The 23,763-nt window shown below is 38.5% G+C and overlaps 4 protein-coding genes across 6 annotated transcripts in view; 3 read left to right on the top strand and 1 right to left on the bottom strand.

Annotated features, from left to right (window-relative positions):
• The window catches only part of LOC128262909 (bone morphogenetic protein receptor type-1B), a 59,546-nt gene extending 36,064 nt beyond the window's left edge, over positions 1-23,482 (bottom strand). The window contains exon 1 of the mRNA XM_052997488.1: positions 23,368-23,482. Within this exon, the coding sequence (XP_052853448.1) occupies positions 23,368-23,431 (64 nt within the window). The 5' untranslated portion in view covers positions 23,432-23,482. The remainder of the gene's footprint in view (positions 1-23,367) is intronic.
• LOC128262913 (probable cytochrome P450 4ac1) lies at positions 16,031-17,962 on the top strand. The gene is given in 6 exon segments (XM_052997494.1): positions 16,031-16,274; positions 16,276-16,321; positions 16,376-16,579; positions 16,639-16,720; positions 16,779-16,879; positions 16,936-17,962. Coding segments are annotated over 6 exon segments (1,530 nt in total). The 5' UTR covers positions 16,031-16,118; the 3' UTR covers positions 17,877-17,962.
• Positions 18,291-20,286, top strand: LOC128262910 (probable cytochrome P450 4ac2). Of its 3 annotated transcripts, none has more exons than XM_052997492.1 (5): positions 18,291-18,548; positions 18,681-18,809; positions 18,868-18,949; positions 19,004-19,104; positions 19,330-20,286. In XM_052997492.1, the coding sequence occupies exons 1-5, from the start codon at positions 18,344-18,346 to the stop codon at positions 20,274-20,276; spliced, it is 1,464 nt and encodes a 487-aa protein (XP_052853452.1). In that variant the 5' UTR covers positions 18,291-18,343; the 3' UTR covers positions 20,277-20,286. The 3 variants fall into 3 exon arrangements, with proteins under 3 accessions (XP_052853452.1, XP_052853451.1, XP_052853450.1); XM_052997491.1 differs by having other exon boundaries at positions 18,630-18,809; XM_052997490.1 differs by having other exon boundaries at positions 18,292-18,548; positions 18,606-18,809.
• On the top strand, positions 20,459-22,275 carry LOC128262912 (probable cytochrome P450 4ac1). The gene is made up of 5 exons (XM_052997493.1): positions 20,459-20,709; positions 20,765-20,968; positions 21,020-21,101; positions 21,159-21,259; positions 21,317-22,275. Exons 1-5 carry the CDS (start codon positions 20,508-20,510, stop codon positions 22,258-22,260), a joined length of 1,533 nt encoding a protein of 510 aa, XP_052853453.1. The 5' UTR covers positions 20,459-20,507; the 3' UTR covers positions 22,261-22,275.
• Positions 23,483-23,763: the final 281 nt, after the last annotated feature.

Below are 23,763 nucleotides of genomic sequence, written 5' to 3'. Positions count from 1 at the left end.
ACAATGGACGCATAAACCAAGGAATCCCAACGAATGGATTGGCAATGCTCCTTGCCCCCAGAGACGAAACTTTGACGCATGAATAAGTAAACGCAATGCCAATTTTCAATTTTCAATGGCAATGGCAAAACTTCAACTGCCAGTGACATTGAGCTGGGAGTGAGGAAAGTGCGTACCTCCATTTGAATTGGCTGTTATAATAAAGATTTGGAGCTCTGTTCATCTCTATATTTATCTATCTTGTATAAGTTTAAGTCAGCAATTCGTAACAAGCTTTAATCTGCATTTTTTGAGAATAAAATCAAATGTCAAAGTGGTGGCGAAAAAATCTACATTGCTTTTTAATAAAAATTATCATAATCCGCAATTTATTAATTGCATCAGCAAATCAACTAATTGTGTGACTATTGTTAAAAAGAAATGGGTAATGCATAATCTTTAAATTATAAACCTACACAATTGGTTTGTATTTTAAAAAGCACACAAAAGGCCTTAGCATTCTAAATTTATATACCTTGAATGGGAATCTCCTTAATTTTTTAATGGATTTTATTTTTTCTTTAAATAAAAATTTAAAAAAAAATAAAAAATCTTCCTTTTGTATTTAAAGCATACTCTACAATTGACAATTACGTTACTTAAAACTTTTAAAGAAATTACTTTGCCCAATAAATCCTGTTTCCCAAATTTAAAGCCTGCAAACTAATTAACCCATTGGCATTTCCCTTTGCTATTAACCCACAATGCACGTTGGTGAGACTTCTGCCCAAAACAGCAATCATAATAACAACAACTTTTGAAGCAAAAAGCCTACGTGACGTTGCAAAAAAATTAACGAATATTTTGTTTTGCTGCTTATTATTTCATGCGCTTTTTGTGCTCAGCCACAGGAAGAAATAAATTGTTACTCTTTTGAATGAGGGGGTTTTTGCAGTGTCCATTGTTGTTGCTCTTTAACACTTTACGTGCGAAATAAGGCAGCGCGAATAAGTAGAAAAAGAGACGGAGAACGTAGTTAAAAAGAGAGAACGAGACGGAGGAAGCGCTAACTTTAAATTAGCTTTGACAAGATAAATGATCAAGCATCGGGCTAAAAACGAAATGAGAAATGGATACTCCCGGCGACCTCTTCCCCTTTTTTTTTTTTGTTAAGTTGCCTTGACTTAACCATTGTACTCGGTAATTGCACAGTGCGTTTCAAATAAGTAAGACAAGTTTGGTTAAGGTGTAAAAAATAAAAAAGCATAACTATTAAGGAATCTATTATTATTACTATTATTATATTAAATTTAATGAGTTATAATGTCAATAAAAATATATGTTAAATAAATAAATAAACAATACACAACTTATAAATAGACGTGCTCTTTTTTTCTCTTGAGGATTTTGATAGAAACTTACTAAGAACTTAGACAAAGACGTATTTAATATATATATTGTTAATGTGCCTAAATATAACACAAATCTTTTTATATCGTTTCAATTTATCAAAGTACAAATAATTATTTCTAATATTTTTGTTAGATTTTTAAGTACAAGTTCGAATGTTACCTAAAACACTTTAAACTTTTAAGTACTGGTTCGAAGGTAAAATTGTCTATAATTTCAGTCTTAATTGTGTGAAGCAGACTATAGCAAGATCTATCAATGCCATTATAGCGAACCCCCCATCTGGACCTGCAGTGACCCCGACACCGACAGTTGGGTTGCATTCGCGCCTCGTGCATCCCTATGCTCATTATGCTCGTCCCCGTTTGCGTCATTGGGTCTGCTATTTCAATCGGACCGGAAAGGCCGCATCACTAAGTATATATAATTTGAGCCCCTCCTCGGCTTCCTTCTTTTTGCTTACCGCGGGGCAGGTTCCGTGCCATTTACAATTGGCATTGGCAGCGAGGCGTCAAAAGGCTTATTAAAAGAAATTTGCAATTGCAACGGACAGCGGACAGAGGACAGAGGACAGCAGACATCGGACTATGGACACCGGACACTGAACGCTCGACCACCGGACACCAGGGAACGAGAATGTGGGGAGCAAACGAAGCCCATTTCAAATTGCATCCCAAGATGCACAGCTCGAGATTTACCATTCCAGTCCGCCGTCGAGCCATTTATGTTATTTCTGCTGCGGGTCTTCGCGTCTGCATCTCTGCATCCTGCTCCTGCTTTTGCTGTTGCTTTTGCTCCATCTCTATAAGGCCCGATCGCACACAATCCCCCAATCACAATGGGGCAGGCACGAAACTCCACTTTTAGAAGGCACCTTATCTGTGCAACGGCATCATTATTTCACACCAGCCCAGCTGAAGGCACAAAGCAGCCATCGAGCTGCAGATGGAAATGGCAATGGAGATCGGGGAGCAGCAGCAGCAGCAGCAGCAGGAACTGAAGAATCGGAAGAAGGGGAAACGCGACGTCGTCTGTGGCAGCGGCAAAGGGCACACAAAAACGGCATAAATATTATGGCCAAGCTGCGAACGAGCTGCAGGAGCCGAACATAAACAGGGCCTAGAGATGGTCAACAGGGCGGATACAAAATATTATATTTTAATTAAACAAATAAATAAGGAGTTTTAATTAAAAAATGTCTGCTAGGTATTCTTAACATATTTTTTTAGCAATATGGTCTAGACCTCAAATAAATAAAGAAGGATAATAATAGGGATTTTTTAATGGTAAATATTTTAATTATGTGTTTTTAAAAAATACAAATATATCAAAAAATTTTTTAAAAATTAAAACAACTTGCCTACCTTGATTTGGTAAGCTATTGATATTATATGTAGTTCTATATTTATTTATTAACTAAGCTAACTTAACAGATTAAAAATATACTCCATATTACAATTTTAGACTTCTAAGAGAATTGCAAAAGGTTTATGAGATAAGTAGTAAAATATTTCTATAATATAAAACCAAACTAACTATTTATTCAAAATTCCGACTTCTAAAAACCTTAAAAAAAATGTGATTCAAGGAAATTTAAAAACAAATTCAAAAACTGTCAGTATTAGAAATAGGATCACAAAATTAAACAAAATAGTTTCTTAAGACTTAACCCAAGACAATGCTCTTGAAAAATCCGTGTCACGCTCTGATCACTGAAAGCCCAGCAAAAAGATTTCATATCGAGAACAGTACGTGGCCGGCAATGGCATGAAATGCTTAAACATAAATTCAACGAGACGAGGAAGTTCAGGACAGAAAGGATGGGGAAGGATCGGGGGAAAAGGCTAAAGCCGGTCCTGGCACATCGCGATGTGCTCCGGCAGATTAGTCTGAGCCACAGAGCAGCTTCGTGTTTTCGTTTCTCTTTCTGTGGCAGATGTGGATCTTGGTTCTTGGCCAGAAGAACAGAAAAACAGAATAACAGCCAGAACTGAGACAGCCAAAGCTTGCATTTTCCAGGGGTTTTAAACTTAGGCCAAGGCTTAGGCTTAGGCTTAGGTTTAGACTCTAGCTTTCTCTTGGCGCTTGGTGTGCTGGTCAAGCTCCACTGATGCCATTGCCGATGCCTGGATGCCTGGATGCCTGGCCGGCATTGTTCCCCGGCCTGCAATAAATTATCGATTAGAGTGGGCTGCCTGCCGGCTGGATATGCAGCCAGCCCAATGCAGCTGGGGTTCAACGACCCAAGTAACCGACTTATTACGGACCAAATTACATAAACGAAGGGTATTCGTTACGTTTTAATGGCTGCTTGAAAAGGCCATTCGGGTTCCTAAAAGGTTCACGCCTACACTCACTTTTTGCGGCCCTGCAACTGTACGCGAAGGTGTGAAATTTCCAGCCTGGCCATATTCCCCAAAGGCCCCCAAAAGTTGCTTCTCTACTCCGTTCCTTCAGCCGCAGCAAGAGCAGCCGCAGCCCTAAAGTCTTTAATTAATGCCAAGGCAATTCGCCTGGCCGGCAGACGTGGCTGGAATTTTAAATGTATTTTTCAGCCACAAGAATCCGAAAACGGCGAGCGGCAAAGTGTGATTAACGCGTACCTGCAACTCAGACGGGAATCGAGGACGGGCCCAGCCTTTTTGACACAAAGCCTTGGTCGTCGCTCGCCGGTCCCTGATCGCTTTTTGGTCGTCTCTCGACGTTGACAAAAACCCGCGGGACCCGTGGATCCTCCATTCTCGATCCTCGAACCTCATAAATGCGCGCAGAAGCTGCACAAAAACCCGACAAGAATCCCGGCCATCTACCTCGTCCCGTTGCTGCAGCTCCATCTCGAATCGCCGCCGTCTACCTGAATGGCAGTTTGTAACTTTTGTGTGGCTCGGGGCTTAAATGCCCCAACTCGTTATGCTTACCACATCAGCAGCAGCAGCAGCAGCAGCAGAAGCAGCAGCAGCAACGGTCGCAGATAAGCAATGAGCAGTTGGAGCAGTCCAAGCACTTGGAAAAAATCTACATTAAATAAGGTGTTGATCATGGCAAGCCCATAAGTTTAGGTCCAAATTTGAAAGAAAGATTAGGTTGATTTTATGTTCTATTTCATTATTATTATTTTTTTTTTTGATTTAAAGTAATATTCCAGAAGTTTGTGGTCATTACTTTGCAGCATCTTAAAACGATAAGAATTTAATTGGCACTATTATTTATTAAATTATATATAATTTGTATAATAAAATTCAATTTTTAAACCCTAAACTATGATATACAATAAAAATGTATGACCTAAGTAATTATTAGCTTAAATAACGATAAAAGTAAACTGTGTGTTTTCCAGCTCCTTCTTAAAAACGCTAGATTTTATTGGCACTGGAGCATATTTTAATAAATGTTTTAAAATTCTACACATTTTATACGCCTTAGTGTAAATTTTTGAACGCTTAATAGGAGGTTTAGTATAAACAATGTCATCCTTTAATTTCTTTTAATAAACGAATGTATGCCTTTATTAGTTACGAACTTAAGTATTCCCTTGCATATTTGCTACCCACAGCTATTTTTCTGAGTGTAGAGAATCTGCAGTTCGCTTTGCATGCCAAACGGATGGCCCTTTCCCCACTAAGATCCCTTCTGCCTGCCGGAGGCTCTCTCCCATTTAATGAGTGTTGTCTGGGTCGGGCAAATGGGCTGGGATTCGTATTCGGATTCGGGTTTTGGCTCGAACTGGGGTTCAGGTCCAGGCCCAGGCCCAAGTCCAGTGCCGTGTCGGTGACTGCATCATTTTAATAATATTGTTTACGTGACATTTGATTTATTATGAACTTTTTCTTTTGACAGATTATGTGGCGGCTTGACTCCATGCCAGTTGGCTACTGTTTTGCCTTGGCACGCACATACACACACCGCGATCGAGAGGCCTGGGATCGTTTTGGGTCCCGGGAACTTAATGGATCCGCGAACCTGAATCTGGAGAGGAAATGTGCAACGACAGCTGCGGATGCCGGCGAATCAATTAGCCTGCCATATAACAGTAAGGCCCACAATTACCTCAAATTACACGAAACAGTACCATATTAAGCTTATTCAATTAGGGTTTCATTTTTGCCATCGCCATAAGAGACTTTTATTTTTTAAGGACTACTGTGATTTTCATTTATGTATAAACGTTAAAGTGCTGTGTGTAATCTACCAGCGTAATAAAAAGCCGAAAGCCTTTAATATAATTAACAACCCCTGCTTTAAAGACCATTATCACATCGGCACTTGTTTAAAGTCCGCTTGCTATCGTGTCCTTATCTAAGCACCGCCAAATCGTTTACAATCTTTTTGAACTCCCACCGAAATAGCAACGCATTTCCTTTAATTTCCTAGCGATCAGCGTCAGAATTGATTCCCATTAAATCCTTCTCTTTAATGGCCTACGATCCATCTCCCTGCCTTTTGCCTTGTGCCTTTTAACGCCTTTTTTACGACCCGCACACACAGCGAACGAAGAACGAAAAATTAATAGTTCTTGTCATTTGAAGCGACCAAAAATATAATTAAAAACCGTCTCAAGTGCCAGGGCTCTCGATAAATCAGTTCGAGGCGACAACGCACCACAATCGGCAAAACGCATGGGATCAAAAAACGAGCTGGGAACGAAGAACATGGAAGGCCAGAAGAAGAAATGTTGGCCCAGAGCCAGGCCTTTCTGGAGGCCCCCCCATCCAAAGCACCTTCACCTTCTTGTCCAAAACTCCAACTCGTTTGAATGCTGAATGCCAGAAAAATGTTTTCAAATTATAAAGAAACCTTTGCGCGGTGCAGTTTCTGTCTTAGGGCTTTTGGGTCCACCATTCGACTTCTCGGCTTCTCTGGGTCGATTTGTGTTCCCTGTTCTGTTCTGTTCTGATCTGTTTTTATTTTTCGTTCTTTTACTTTTCGTTTTTATGTTGTTGTCTGATTCGTTACGATTATTTACAGAGAACTCGACAATGTCGTTTTAATTAAGAACCAGTTTTATTTTTAGGTTTTATTTTGGTTGCTTTATTTTTTTCGCCTTTGCGAAGCGACATTTACAAATTAAATAGGTGATAAGCAAAAGTTTCTGGTGGGTGCCCTCTCATGCCACAAAAAGAAATTTTAATTATGCGGCATGCAAGAAGTGCTGCAATAATAAGTGTGATGCACTGAAAAAATAGTCCCTAGTTAGATTTGAAACAGAGAACAAACAATTGATAAAAATTGGTAACTAATAAGTTAATTTAAAAGAAACAGATAAAGCAAATCATATAGCAACTATAAAATAGTCTGACTTTATGGCACTGGATCCATATAATAAAATAGAAAACTATATTTGAAATAGAAATTAGACAATTGATAAAGACTGATAATTTATAACAAAAATGTATAGGAAAACTCATACAATAATACAAGAAAGTCTTATAGCACAATGATTAAAGTCATAATAAAACAATATTCTGACTATATGTCACTGTGTCGATAAAACAAAATAGCCACTTATTTTACAGTTTTCGTGTTAAGAACTTAATTTTATAACGCGATTTTGGTCAGTGTGACTGCGGTTATCGTTGAGACTTTAATCTTTATGGGTTATGAATGCACTCGAGTGGTTAGGCTCAATTTAAACAGCCATCGAGCCCGACCAGATCGCAGCCTTATTTACGATAGCTGTCAATAATAATAGTCATAATAAACACAATCGCCGGTCCCTTATGGAAGGTGTTGCACCCATGCGGCGAGGGTGCGAGCGAGTTCGTTCATTCGTTCGTTTTAATATTGACCGATTCCGATAATGTCATAAATGTGACAGCGATAAAAATCAACTCAATTTAGACGAGATGTGCGAGGGGGGGGGGTCGGTTTTTCGTCCCTGCAGGTTGTTTTTGGGGCAACAACAGACAGAGGGAGACAATTCAACTTCAAACTTGTTTACACTTTACAGCGCTGGCAAATGTTTGATCGAATGTCTCAGCGCACACACAGAGTATTGACATAGTGATTAGGGTTCAACGGAAACATTCTCCCAAGCAGGAAGCTTGCACAACTCCGCTGAAAAAGTCCAGAAATGACAGACAGTCAATGGCACACATGACCGGTGCCTCAGCCATTCGCACCATTTGCACTTCCATTTCCCATTTCGGTTTCAGTCGGCGAGCATTTTATGCAAAAACGGACACGACTTTGCACTAAAATTAAAGCGATCCCCAAGAAATACTCTGAGAGAAGGCGGCCAAAGCGAAAAGGTCTGTTTAAAGTACTAAAATACATTACTGAACTTATATGCCTTTTACAGGGGGATTTATAAAAACAAAAACAAAGAGATTGACAGGTACACTTAGAAGATATAGGAATTTTGGAAAAAAAATCTATTACAATATTTTATGAATTTTTAGCAACTTAAAAAAAGTCCAAGTTTTAGGTTTACTACATGGTAATAATGTATTTCAATAGTTTGTACTGTTAAATTTAATAAAACTATAAATGATTTTGTAATCTAATCAAGTTAAGTTCATTTCAAAAATATTTATAATAATTTGTAATATTAACATTTAAACATGCGACTAAAAAAATTCCAAGTTTTAATTTTACTATATCGAAATAATACATTTTTATACATTTTGTAATCAACACTAGGAAAAGCAGTTTACAAATCCTTCTTATAGTTTTTATACTGTTTAGTACAATTTCAGTTTATCAATTGATAAATATGTTAAAAATGTTAAACATCTAAGCTTAAACCAAAACATTTAATACAAAATCTCAAACTCTTTAAGCTTGAGGTCATTTACCAATGTCAAGCGATATACTTCCTCTGGCAGTTCCTAGCATTTCTCAACCACAACAGTTCACTTCTTTCCCTGAAAAGAATACTGTCAATGCATATGCAGATATATGAACATTGTCAGTCATCTTGCAGCATTTTTCCACAGGCAGTCTCAACCCAGCGGAGTCGAGTGAGATTTCTGCGCATAGATTGGCAGCGAGAGGGGAAATAAATTGCTTTTGGCTTATGCAAAAGCCGGGCTCCTTTCTTTCAAGGAAGTTGGGTCCAGCAGCATCAGCATCAGCTTTGGCATCGAAAGATGCCTGGCAAAGCGCGAAATTTCTCGTACGTGTGCGATGCTCTGGGTCCGCGAAAAAGTCAAGGAAGCGAGCTGTGGAGAATCGGGAAATATTCTGCGGCGTTGTTATCGCCGCCTTTGGATCGCTGAGGTTGAGACTTCACAAACGGAATGCGACGCACAATTAATCATATCTGAATATATTGCGCCCTTTGGTGGCATAAATCTCGCTGGACTTTAAGCTGCTCTCTCGGGAACTTAAAAAAAAAATCAAAAAAATAAAAGAATGGCGCATTTTAGCGCTTCACGCGCATGCGCAACCAATCGCTTGATTAGTTCTCAAACTCCAGGGACCAGGATAAAAAAAAAAAAAACCTCAAACAGGAAATAAGCTTAGCTAATGGAATCCGAATGGCCCGGATCAACATTCCATCGGCCTGCCCCAACTTATTACAGGCCGTAATGAGCGTTCCCAGCTGCATTACTGCAGCCTATTTGCCAATTAAATGAAATTAAAGTCATATCTGGCAATTGCCGTCGACTGCGACTGCGACTGATGAGGTGTCGCCAGTGGGACGCGTATTTAACCCCATCGCTATGGCTTTGGCTATGGCGATGGCTACCCCATCTCTATGCCACATCCAAAGACCAGAGCAGACTCTTCTAATTAAATTGTGGTGGCTACTTTTTAATTAAGGCAATGCTGAATGCACACTGGCAGACTTCCAACAGCCACCGAATCGGTAATAAAGGGCCCGACTAGTGCTAGAATCAAACCAAGAAAAGTCTAGTTAAGTTGAAAATATTTTTTATTAAAAATAAGATTTCCTATGTTATTGCTGGCAAAGCAAAGCAAGATCTCCAATCCAAGTCTTTATTATTTAAGTAGAAAATGTGGCCATAATAATTTCATCTTTTGAATTCCTTCCTCAATGAATCAATAAAAATGGAATTTTAGTTAAATAAAGTATAGTTTTCCTTATAAGTTGCCCCATTGTGAACGCCCTGCTTGAGGCAATTCCGAGTTGATTCAGTGCATCATAAGCGAAGCGGGGACAATGTCACTGACTTTGTGGAACCACCAATGTGGCCTTTCCTTGGTCACCGAAAACCCAAAGGAGACCGCAATTAAGTGCATATAAATTTTGTATTTTTACGATCGCTGGTCTTATAAAAAGCTCACTCTATGGCCACAGTTACGGTCACAGCTGCCAAGGGAGCACCCAAGACCCATTCAGCTGGGCTCAATGGGATAAAATGAGGCGATTTATGTTCACGTGTTCGAACTGGCGGAAAATATGCGCAAAATAAATATATTTCACTCCAGAGAGAGAGAGATGAGAAAACCCCGCTGGTTTTCTATTGCTAATTAGCCATGACACTGCGTAGTTTGAGGATATGAACTATTCGAAAAGCATGGTTAATGATACACTAAAAAAATGATAGTTTATTAAAAATGCGTTCTGAAAACAAGCCGCAGTCGGCATTAAAATATTAGTATTAATTCAATACTATTTTTGTTTCATTTATATACCGCAGATTCTAAAACTGCAGTCTAAGGCCCTATTTTTAAACCACCTAAGTTTTATTTTAAAACTTTCAAGGCATATTTTTCATACAAAACATTTTATTTTTAATAATAGCTAAAAAGAAAAGTAATTGAACTTTCAAAAAATAAAACATTTAACAAAAAAATAACATTGCAGAAAGGATGCCAACTTCTCCCACTCCATTTTTTTTTTTTTTTTGTGTAAAACCGGATTATAAGCCCTTGGGCAAAATGCCCTCAAGGGCTTATCTTAATTTTTGCATTTAATAACCGCATTGCGGCTGAAACGAGGCAGCGAAATTGCCACCGGTCGGTCAGTTGGGCCGATCGCGACGGGCGGCCATTAAGCTTAATATGGCCAAGTAAATTCCTGGCCAACTATGCCGAGGTGTGAAGAAAAGTGTCGACTTGTTAAGCCCTGGCCACAGCGGGCCCAGACAGATAGCCACCACCAGCTTTCGTTGGGATCGCCTGTGCCGCGGACATTTCTCGGAAAAGAACGCGCGCGATTCGTGGAAGCAATAAATAAGGAGGAGGTGGCAGTGGAGGAGGTCTCCTCCAGCGGCATTGTCCTTCATGTGTTTCGTGGCGTAATAAATTTTATTTATTTATTTTTTTTTTTTGTGCACAAGGATACACTTGTATGGCGAAAAAGGGCCGACACTCTGCCCTGTCGCACTCAATTAGCGAACAACGCGAGTCGCGCGCGTTTTTTTTTTTCGGTGCGGCAAAATCTGTTTGATTTCCACTGGCAACTTTACGACCTGCGTGCGGTTTCCTTGTTGAGGCAAATTAACTAGACTGGTCGAGAGAGCAGAGATCACCACCACCCATCGACTGTGGGCCATTTAAAAGAGCTCCTCCTACTGGCTGTCAACACTCGGCTTTGTCTTTGCTGCTTAAATGCGGTGAAACAATAGGTGGAAACTAATATACAAGTCGACTATAAAGTGCCTGCTTAAACTTTGATGAGCTTAGACCCATAAACATCATAATGGTAGCTGCTCTATAAAACAAAATACGAACCCAACTGGAATAAAGCTGGAATTAAATCTCCAACCCGTGAAAGCAAATTCAATTTGACGATTCCACCGAAGGCTGGGTACACTTTATGGGCAAGAGCCATTCCGCGGCGGTTGTTAAAAACGAAATTTGTTTTTTTAATTAGTTCAGGCAGCTAAAATTTAATTAAATTTAAAGTGGAAGGAATACGCAATGCGTTTTGTGGCCCATTAAATAACTGCATGCTTTCTCAATTCAGAGAAAGATTTGGATGGGAAATAATTATTCTATTTCTTTTTTTGCGATTAAGTATATATTCAATCAGCAGAGTTAAGGCTTAGAAGCACATTGAACTTTAGATTAATGCTTTTTATTTAAAAAAGTTATCGGTTGTTATTCTTTGATGATAAGTTATATTAATGGGCATTAAAAGAACAGGTAATCAAAGGAAGTAATTTACTGTTTGACAATAAATATAATAACTATGGGTATTAACAACTTAGAAATAAAAATATATTTGCTGTAGTTTTCGTAAGTGCAAATTCATAAGGCAACCTTATCAGAGATTTTCATGTTTATAGCTTTTTTATTCCTGATAAGTAATTGTTAAAATATAAGTTGTATTTTTTCACGTATTATTCCAACCAAATCGATCAAAAAGACCCCAATTTCTTATCATTTTGAAGTGTAACAATTGATGACGGCAATTTTTTCGATATTCATATTTAAATCGCCTTAAAATCGCATCAAAGCCAAATGGCCAATTGAATTGCTACGGTTCCATTCCGCTTCCAACGCGGATCGTCGCAGATGGTCGCGCATAAACTCAGTTGTTTATGGGTCTAAGCGGCTTTGCCGGCTTTCCTGGCTGAGTAACTTCGATTTTGCCCCGGTTTTGTGCCTCCGCATCACCGCCTTTTTACCGGTGCTGCGTGACCAGCTATTTTTTTTTTTCATTTTTTTACCATCGGCCATCGGCAATGTCTAATCCATGGCAATTAATTACATCGTTACACGCGCTGCCGCCAAACAACTTAATACAACATAAATAATTGTCAAAATGCTCGGCCACAGACGCGCGAATTAGTCTTCATTATGTCAATAAATCTTGGCCAATTGCCACACCGGATCATGCAACATCCAAACGTGAGTCTATATATCTCTATGCACCTGTCCCACGCCAAAATGCAAACTTAAACTGGGCCTTGTCCAATTTTCTTATCATTTTGCCTTTACTTAGATGGACAGCAAATAAAATGGAATTGATTTTAAAAAGTATTATGAAAAGTTGCAATTCACATTTTTTTTTCTAAAATTCTTTATAATAAATAAAGAAATCAATGGCAAATCACTACAATCATCTCGTCTGCAATTTCAAGTAAATATCCAGTTAAAAGTATTAGTTTTTTTTAACCGACGGGAAATGCCAATTGCCTTATTGATGCAATCCATTTTTTACTGAGACATACTATATAAGAAGTGGAATCTAAAGTTGGTCTATGGCCGTCTCAAAAGATGATTATGGTCATGACAACTTAATGACGAACGCAGCTCGGCATGGGAACCCGATCCGATCCGATTCGATCCGTTTGCGATCCCAAAAGCGAGCCCTCGTCTGGAAACCCCTCAAGTTGCCTGGTGACCGAAAAACGAGACTGGCAAATTTGCATAAAAATCAGTGGTAACCCCCGCCTCCTTCAGGTGACATTAACAAGCCACAAAAGGAAGCAGCAGCCACTGTGATACGACCAAATTTTAATTAAAAGTTTAGTGGAGCGAGAGACACACGCCAACGACAACGACAGCGACACAGCAGCAACATCAACACCAAAATCAGCCAAAGAACAACACTGAACTGTGGGCAAAGAATTGGATTGAACATAAAGTAAGATGCTTCTTTATTTTCTTTATAATAAAATATTTTATAATATAAGGTTAAACCAATAGCAAAATCGTTTTTTAAAGTTTATTTACTTGAGTTATTTAACAAAACTGCAGATGTTTTATTAAAAAACGTAGGTAAATATTTAGTATTGTGGTAAAAAAATGACCACAATGAGCTGTAATTACACATACATAGATTAAATGAAATAAGGTATGTGTTGATAAAATATTTTCCTTGAATTAGAAAAAATACAATTTTAAATTGTTTTTACACAATAAAAGACTTTACACATCAACATTTAAAATCAACTGCCATTTAAGTTTGTGCCGAAATGTTTGGATTTGGCCCATGGTACAAGCGATCTTTGGGGCACTGCGACCGCAAAAGGTTGCTGGGGCAGAATGCCGTGCAACAAGTGTCAGGCCAGGCAACATGGCTAACAAGCGTCGCCTGTTCGTCGCCGCCATCGTCTGCTGTCAGCAATACACGCAAGAAAAAGGAAATAAAACATAAAACAGGGAACAAGGAACCACAGCCACACCAACGGGGACGAGGTGTTAAAGTAAATATGCAAGCGGTTACAACAAATTTTACATGCCGCTGCAATAATTGAAAAATCATGTTGCCGCACAGCAAATGTTGCGGTGCGCGAGCAACATGTTGCTACATGACTTTGTGCTTTAGCCAAATATGCAACAAGTAAGGTCAGCGTTAAAAACATGAGTATTTCTGCAAAATAAATGGTGGAAAATGATCGAAAATAGGTGTACCTCAATTTAAGGAATGTGGCAGAAAGGAGTGTTAAATATATTTGAAAGGTGTAACTAAAAGGCTTTGTAATAAGGATAAGTTGGAAATAATTTGTTTAAAATATAAATTATTTGAAACGATTTGGTAATAGTATACCAAAAGTGAGCATTAAAATCATTTACCCATGACGATTTTTCATATTTAGTGTAGACCAGAAAATATAGTTATTTAACTTTCTACATAATTGATGTCTTGTAAACTATGATAAGCAGTTTTATTCCAATCATAATTTCGATGGCAATGCAAAGAAAACACATTATTTCACTTTTCTTTTCCTCTTCTTACTTTTAATGGTACTGAGTAAGCCTTATAAGTAACTCTAATACCGCAGTCTTTGGACCCTGGGTTCCCAAGTAGCACAGCTTCTGTTGTTTTAGCAATTCCCCCCAGCGGATTGCGGATGTGCATTGGCAATATACGGATGGCTCTGCTTTGGCTCAGTTTTTCGCATCGGGACATGCCCTAAAAGAATCGCAAACATCGCCGAGAATCAGGAACATAAATAAATAAATACGCAGGCGTATACCGCTCGTATGTTTGTATATACTATATTCACGCCGCAGCGGAAGCTGCAACAGTGGCGGGACAGCAACAACAACAACAACAATAACAACAACATGCAATGGCAGCGGTTGAAACAACAAACATTCAAGCCGCCACCGCAATGGTTGTTGTTGTTCATTGTTGGTTTTTGTGGCCAATGCCGCTGCAATTGCCACTGATCGCGTCGATTCAATTAGTAATTCTAAAAAGGCGGCAAGCGACGTCTTTTGCATCTTAATGAGCACAGTTGCTGCTGTGCCAGCAGCCGATGTTGCTCCTGTGCCAGCAACACATGCAGCATGTTGCCGCTGCAATAACATTTGTTCATAACAACAAGAAACAGAGACAGGGCAAGTTTTTCCAGCCAATTGTGCCGGCACAGCACTTTTCATGCCCAAATGCAGTTGTGATTGCTGCTGTGACTGTTGCTGCTGTTGTTGCTGCTGCGACTGCTGATGTTGCTGCCTGCTGCTGCTGCATTGACTATTTTCGTCATCCACGTCCACGCACTGGTCGTGCAACATGTTTGCGCGTTCATCTCCGGCTCCTGCCTTTTCCACGGAAAATGTAATTACTGTGACTTAATTTTTTTGTGCAACGTTTACTTCTATTGCAACGGCTGCTGCTCTTGGCCGGCATTGCCATTTCTGAGCGCGCATTACAAACTTGGCTCAAATTAATTCTTCAAGCCCAAATGCGATCTGGCCAAGCTGCAGCTAATCAAACTTTAATCAATGCGGCATTTTGATGCGACATTGCTCGTTTCCTTTTTTTTCAACATTGCAGCCAGTTCCATAGTACCATAGTTGGATCGATGGGAAAATATGCCGCTTAGCCGCTGGGAGGAAATCTGTGTATGGACCTGGCCAAGAAATTGTTATTAATCTGGAATGGTCATATGGGGATATTAAATGATCGTAAACCTGGCTGGAGTATTTCAAATGCTTCTCTAACAATTTCGATATCTGCTAAGTGCTGCAATCACTTATTATTGGTTTTGATAGTAGGCAGGCTAATGGATAATACCCCTCTTTTTTAGTAGTCTATAATTTCCACATTAACTGATTCTGGAATAGAACTTAAACCCCTTTCTATCTAGTATTTATTGAACAGGATGCTTCGACACTAATTAATTATATTCCAGCTTTAAATCTTCATCACAATAATAATATTTTATTATATATACAACAACTACATGGCTTTCGTTGTCGATATCGTCAACAAAAATAAAAACGTATCCATTCGACCGAAGCGCTTTAATTTTCATAGCATGACAATCATATTTATATGCACTAACGTGCCACCTCCGTCATTTAATGCCATTTATGACAGTCTAAAAGGTTTACTTTACAAAATTTAACGTGTTGATTTAAAATATTAGTAACGATTTTAATTTTAAGACGAATTTTATTTTTTATTTGTATTTTTATTTTACTCATTGAGCAAATGCCTTTATTTTTATTGTTACGTGCCTATATGACCTTTGACGTATTTATAATCGCGTGTAATACCGCAAGTGTGCAGATTAAATGAACTGTACAGATAATAATTAATAAGATCGACTATTTAATACCCAATATTCATATATATATTATTCAACCTTTGAATGTTTACTTTTAAAACAGCTCAAAATAACCAATCCAAAAATAAAACTAAAATGATAGCTTCTAAAACCGAATTATAAAGCATTCAACCATAAAATTTGTTGATAACAAAAAGCTTTTTTCTTGATTGTTATTGTTTGGAACAGTAGTATATAGTATTTTCAAATGATGAGGATTATCGCCATGAGTATAAGGCAAAAGTTATGCCAAAGCTCAGTGGGTGAGGAAGTCCCTTGTAGAACGGATCGTTGGAATTAAATAGCGACAAAATGTGGATCGCTGTGCTGGGAACACCACTTTTGTTGGTGGCCCTTTGGCTTCTGCTTAAACAGCTAAATAAAACATACTTTATTCTTTCATTGAGTAAACGAGTGCGAACGGAGGATGGCAGTCCATTGGAGAGCAAAGTGGCCGTAATTCCCGGAAAAAACGCGATTTGGCAACAATTTGGATCTTCTAAACTTTACGCCTGGTAGGAAATACCATTATTTAAAACTATAAATACTAATTCTTACTTTTTATGTAGCAACTGTTTTTAGCTTTATGCGAGAATCCACTGCCAAGGCCAAAGGCCGAAATTATTTGTGGTATTTCCTATACGCACCCATGTATAATGTGGTTCGGGCAGAGGAGGCTGAGGAGATATTCCAGAGCACCAAGCTGATAACCAAGAATGTGGTCTACGAACTGATTAGACCTTTTCTAGGTGACGGCCTTTTGATTAGCACCGGTTAGTCATGATTTTTAAAGTGTTCAACTACTTTTACTAATTAGTCTTTGGTTATCTAGACCATAAATGGCACTCCAGAAGAAAAGCCTTGACACCGGCTTTTCATTTTAATGTACTACAGTCTTTCTTAGCTATTTTCAAGTGAGTATAATTAAACAAATAGCACTTACAGTTCCTAGAATATTTTATATTATTGCAGAGAGGAGTGCAACAAGTTAATCAAAGTTCTTGACAAAAATGTAGACGGCGAGCTGAATCTGAACCATGTTATTCCACAGTTTACTTTAAATAATATATGCGGTAAGTATAACCACAATTTTAATGTTCATTTTAACTAATCAATTATAATTTTTCAGAAACCGCTTTGGGTGTAAAGCTGGATGACATGTCAGAGGGAAATGAATACAGAAAGGCCATACATGCTATCGAAGAGGTTCTGATACAACGCGTTTGCAACCCGCTGATGTATTACAACTGGTACTTCTTCCTTTACGGAGACTATCGCAAACATGCGGAGAAACTTCGGATTGTCCACGACTTCTCAAGTCGCATTATTGAACGCAAAAGGCAGCAGTTCCAGCAAAAGCAACTTGGGGAAGTGGATGAATTCGGCAAGAAGCAACGATATGCCATGTTAGATACCCTCTTAGCAGCCGAAGCAGAGGGTCAGATCGATCATCAGGGAATCTGCGACGAGGTCAACACTTTTATGTTTGAGGGATACGATACCACATCCACATGTTTGATCTTCACTCTACTCATGTTGGCCCTGCATGAGGATGTTCAGCAGCGTTGCTATGAAGAGGTCGAAAACCTCCCTGAGGACGGTGATGAGATCAGTGTGTTCCAATTCAACGAATTAGTCTATTTGGAGTGCGTGATCAAGGAATCGCTGAGGATGTTTCCCTCGGTTCCCTTCATTGGACGCCAATGTGTGGAGGAGAGTGTGGTGAATGGAATGGTGATGCCTAAGGACACCCAGATCAGCATCCACATCTACGACATAATGAGGGATCCTCGTCACTTCCCGAAGCCAAATCAGTTTCAACCGGAGCGCTTTCTGCCGGAGAACACAGTGAACAGGCATCCTTTTGCCTTTGTGCCTTTTAGTGCTGGTCAAAGAAATTGCATTGGTCAGAAGTTTGCCATTCTGGAGATGAAAGTACTCCTGGCAGCGGTTATCAGGAATTTTAAACTGCTGCCCGCCACTTATTTGGAGGATCTTACTTTTGAAAACGGAATCGTACTACGCACGCAGCAGAATATCAATGTGAAATTGGCGAAAAGGGTCAAATAGTGATATATTAAATAAGAAAAAAATGTTTACCAAAGATGTTTAAATTTGTAAAATCTTAAAAGAAAAAAAATAAAATGTACTACAAGACTTAAAAAATTCATATAAACTTAAAGGGTGTTATTACTGACTGATAAGAAAATGATTTTCAAGATAAAATCAATGATCTGTGGGATGCTTATATTAATTTAGATACATTCCTAGCATATTTAAATTGTTTACAAATATTCTAATAAAAAAAATATTTTGTTTTACAAAATATATTTACAACAGGTTTGAACAGGAAAAATAATAGGCCCATCCATTACCTACCCTTGGTGAACATGTTTTATACTAAATACAAGTTAATGATATGGCCACAACGTTTTGTTCCGATTACTGAGTTTCCAATCGACAATTGCCATTATTAGATCAGAGCTTAATCTGTGAGGTATTAAAAGGTCTGGGCGGAATAAACGTTTAGCACAGAAATGATATTGGAGCTCCTGGTTTCTGTACCATTGCTGGTTTTTCTAACTTGCAAGCTGTGGACCCACATAAATCGGAACTACTTCATCCTAAGTCTCTGCAAGCGACTACGCACTGAGGATGGCAGCCCGCTGGAAAACAGAATTTACGTAACCCCAACCAAAACCCGGTTTGGAAACAACTTTGACCTACTGAGCTTCACATCTGGTGGGTTTGATTTAAATCTAACATCATCTATATCTAATTTTTGAAATATAAAAATAGAAAGTATATTTAACTTTATGAGAGATGCTTGTGCTGAAGCTAAAGGTCGAAATTATCTGTGGTATTTCTTCAAAGCGCCAATGTACAATGTTGTCAGGGCCGAAGAAGCCGAGGAAGTATTCCAGAGTCCCAAGTTGATCACAAAAAACATGATCTACGATCTTTTGAAACCGTTTTTGGGAGAAGGGCTGTTGACCAGCACAGGTATGTTAAATTTTAGAATTTTCATAATATTTTTAAAGCAATTTCAACCAATATATAGATCAGAAATGGCACTCCCGACGAAAGGCTTTGACTCCAGCTTTCCATTTTAATGTTTTGCAGTCGTTTCTGACCATATTCAAGTGGGTATTCTTATTAAGAAAATGGTGGAAATTTAAAAAATAATACACTTTTAGGGAAGAGTGCAATAAGCTGGTAAAAATCCTTAATCAAAGTTTGGACAACGAGTTAGACCTTAATCAGGTCATTCCTCAGTTTACTTTGAACAATGTTTGCGGTAAGTTCATTTATAAGCAACGAAACGAAATCGCAAGCTTTGAACCCTATATAATTCAAAATCAGCATGACTAGCTGAATATTTCAATAAAAATAATGCCCCTCTATCTCGGCCCAAATATAATATAATATATAATCACAATTCCCACGAGCACTAATCAATGTCGTCGTTTAGCATTTAGCAACTTAATGGAATAAATTACCATGTTAATAAATTCTATTTCAGAAACTGCACTCGGCGTGAAATTAGATGACTTAACGGAGGGCTTTCGATATCGCCAGTCGATTCATGCCATAGAAGAGGTCATGCAGCAGCGCTTATGCAATCCCTTTTTCTATAACACAGTGTATTTCTATCTCTTCGGAGACTATAGAAAGCAGGTGGATAACCTAAAGATAGCCCACGACTTCTCCAGTCGCATCATCGAGAAGAGGAGAAGTCTTTTCAGGAGTAAGCAACTTGGCCAAGAGGATGATTTTGGCAAAAAGCAGCGATATGCCATGTTGGATACCCTTTTGGCAGCCGAAGCCGAGGGTCAGATCGATCATCAGGGAATCTGCGATGAGGTCAACACTTTTATGTTTGAGGGATACGATACCACATCAACCTGTCTTATTTTTACCCTGCTGATGTTGGCCCTTCATGAGGATGTTCAGCAGCGATGCTATGAAGAGGTGGAAAACCTTCCCGAGGACAGCGATGAGATCACTGTGTTCCAGTTCAACGAGCTCTTTTATTTGGAGTGTGTGATCAAGGAATCGCTGAGGCTGTTTCCCTCGGTGCCCACCATTGGTCGTAAATGTGTTGAGGAGTGTGTGGTGAATGGTCTAGTCATGCCCAAGGATACCCAAATCAACATACACATGTTTGATATCATGAGGGATCCTCGGCACTTTCCAAATCCGGATACTTTTCAACCAGATCGATTTCTGCCGGAGATTACCCTAAACCGTCATCCCTTCGCCTTTGTACCCTTTAGTGAAGGTCAAAGAAATTGCATTGGACAAAAGTTCGCCATCCTGGAGATCAAAGTTCTCTTGGTGGCCATTATCAGGAATTTTAGAATATTACCCATAACTTTTGTGAAGGATATTACCTTTGAAAATGGAATAGTGCTGCGAACTCAAAAAAATGTCAAGATTAAATTGATGCGAAGGGAACAAGATAAATAACAAAAGCTTATTGTAAATTGCAAATACAAACAGTAGAGCCTAATCACTAATATTTTTATTTTTAATTTATTGTTTTCCAATACAACCTTAAACAAATAAACAAACCATAACATTCTCTGATAACCAAAAGCTATTTCTTTATTGCAGCATTTGTTGATATAGTTTATGCCAAAGCTCAGTGGACTGTGAAATTCGATGTAGAACGGTTGGCCCGTCGAAAATAGCTACAAAATGTGGATCGCTCTGCTGGGAACTCCATTTTTGTTGGTGGCCCTTTGGTTGTGGGTAAAACAACTAAATAAAACATACTTTATTCTTTCACTATGCAAACGAGTGCGAACGGAAGATGGCAGTCCATTGGAGAGCAAAGTGGCTGTAATTCCCGGGAAAACGCGATTCGGCAACAACTTGGATCTTCTGAACTTTACGCCTGGTAAGTAGTGACATTATATAAAACTATAAATACTAATTCTTATTTCTTAATGCAGCAACTGTTTTTAGCTTCATGCGAGAATCTACTGCCAAAGCCAAAGGTCAGAATTATGTGTGGTATTTTCTGTTTGCCCCCGAGTATAATGTGGTGCGTGCCGAGGAAGCAGAAGAGATATTCCAGAGCACCAAACTATTAACCAAGAATATGGTTTATGAACTGATCAGGCCGTTTTTAGGTGACGGCCTCCTGATCAGCACAGGTAAGTAAACTGGTTTCATTAAGTTAAATAATCATTTTCTAATTTTTATAGACCAAAAATGGCATTCTAGACGGAAGACTTTGACGCCTGCTTTTCACTTTAATATTTTGCAGTCTTTTTTGTGTGTTTTTAAGTGAGTGACTGCGTAAAAAATTGATTTTGTTATAACAATTTCACAATTTTATTTCAGAGAAGAGTGCAACAAGTTCCTCAAAGTTCTTGACAGAAATGTAGACGGCGAGTTGGATCTTAACCAGGTTATTCCACAGTTTACTTTAAATAATATATGCGGTAAGTTTTAATACTACTTTAAAAAATATTTTTATTTTTTAAATATTATTTCTTTAGAAACCGCCCTGGGTGTAAAACTAGACGACATGTCGGAGGGCAATGAATACAGAAAAGCCATCTACGCCTTTGAAGAAGTTCTGATACAACGCGTTTGCAATCCGCTGATGTATTACGACTGGTACTTTTTCCTTTTTGGAAACTATCGCAAACATGCGGAGAAACTTCGGATTGTCCACGACTTTTCAAGTCGCATTATTGAACGCAAAAGGCAGCAGTTCCAGCAAAAGCAACTTGGGGAAGTGGATGAATTCGGAAAGAAGCAACGATATGCCATGTTGGATACCCTTTTGGCAGCCGAAGCAGAGGGTCAGATCGATCATCAGGGAATCTGCGACGAGGTCAACACTTTCATGTTTGAGGGATACGATACCACATCCACCTGTTTGATCTTCACTCTACTCATGTTAGCCCTGCATGAGGATGTGCAAAAGCGATGCTTTGAAGAGGTGGAAAATCTTCCCGAGGACAGCGATGAAATCACTGTGTTCCAGTTCAACAAATTAGTCTATTTGGAGTGCGTGATCAAGGAATCGCTGAGGATGTTTCCCTCGGTTCCCTTCATTGGACGCGAATGTGTAGAGGAGAGTGTGGTGAATGGTTTAATCCTTCCAAAGGACACCCAGATCAGCATCCACTTATACGACATAATGAGGGATCCTCGTCACTTCCCAAACCCAAATCAGTTCGAACCAGAAAGATTCCTCTCGGAGAACACGGTGAACAGGCATCCCTTTGCCTTTGTGCCTTTTAGTGCTGGTCAAAGAAATTGCATTGGTCAGAAGTTTGCCATTCTGGAGATGAAAGTACTCCTGGCAGCGGTTATCAGGAATTTTAAACTGCTGCCCGCCACTCAGTTGAAGGATTTAACTTTTGAAAACGGATTAGTTCTACGCACCCAACAGAATGTTAAAGTCATGTTGTCTAAGAGAATCGAAGGGTGATTTACTTAAATAATAATATGTTTTAAAACAAATGGTTTCTGGGCTTCAATCACACCTGTTCTAATAGTTTCCGGTGTTTACCAATCCTAAAGTTTCCTGCCCTGTATTTTTTACATAGGATCCAAGCAGCCTAAAAGTATGCAACTAATTTGTAGTTATGCATTAAATTCTTTATTTTCAATGAACGTGATACAGTAAAAAGTATGTAAAATAAACCATCATTGGATTTATTTGATTATCTACCTGACATAATTTTTTAGGAGATATACAATTTTTTTACCAACATATAAGTGCCTTGAATAATAAATCATTGTTTCCATTTTATCTTTGTTAAGGCATATACAATCAAATTAAATTAATAAATGACTGTCCATTATAAACAAAAGTATTCTTAAAACCTCGCCATTAACAGAATGCAATACAAACTGAGGTTCCGTCGCTGTTATCGAACATGTTTCTACCGTAAACAATGTAATTATCAATAATTATTTATAGAACTAACACAAAATCAGATGCACTTGTAGAAATTCATTTCTTCCATTTCTGTTGAATGCCAATTGGACAAAGAAAAGGTAAGTAAATCCAATTAGAAGTGCACTGTAAAAGCCTGTTGCTTTTAATGAAATAAGAATGCAAGGTTTCCGAATTTCTCTAGAACTTGACATACACAAAAGTTAATAAACAAAAACCGCCACACGTGCAGTCTCATTATTTAAACAAACAAACGCTGTAATTATTGGTAAAATATGGTTAAAACAAATGAACAGAACAGAAGGTGTCCTTAACATTTTTGCTCGTATAAACACTAGACTTGTGTGGCAATATAATGATTTTTCTAAGTCGATTTTGGGGTGGCAGTTAAGGGCCTTTATTACAGCATGGTTTGGCTGGCAAATGCTTAATTTAATTATATATTTCCATTTTGCGCATCGAATAACAAAACAAACCGCACGCACACATACAAACACAGTCACATGCACTGGCAGTGCACCAAACACACACACATGCAAAGGCGCGCATCATGGAAAACATTTTATCCTGCCATTTTCCGGCTCTTCAGCTTAATTTGTTTCATGTTCCTTTTCCTTCACTAAAACATCCACTCACCAGTTGTTAACTTTAACTGCACAATGATCACATTTACCCCGAAAACTAACAAAAAACACAGCATTTTTTATTCCGAATTCGTTAACACCACAAATAACATGAGAGGTGGAAGAACTTCGATACCTCAGTCGATTACATCGATTTACCCAAAAAATCGATTTGTGTCCACCTCTAACGATGTTAAGTCTCTCCAGCTCGTTCACACTGTTAACTTCCACTCAAGTTCTTGCACAATTAGCCTGGTTCCACTCCATTTCTTGAAAACTTCTGTTAAAATTGTTCCTCTCTGCTAAAGTACACTTATTATTAACAGCACTCATGTTACAAACGAATTACTTTAAAAGGAAACCTAAGAGTCAAAAAATTCTATTATTTATGAGGCTATTATATTATACA

The sequence above is a fragment of the Drosophila gunungcola genome, unplaced genomic scaffold (genome assembly GCF_025200985.1).
Source record: "Drosophila gunungcola strain Sukarami unplaced genomic scaffold, Dgunungcola_SK_2 000001F, whole genome shotgun sequence".
Classification (NCBI taxonomy): Eukaryota; Metazoa; Arthropoda; class Insecta; order Diptera; family Drosophilidae; genus Drosophila; species Drosophila gunungcola.
Note: the sequence above shows the minus strand (reverse complement) of the source record. Positions and strands in the feature narration are given on the sequence as shown.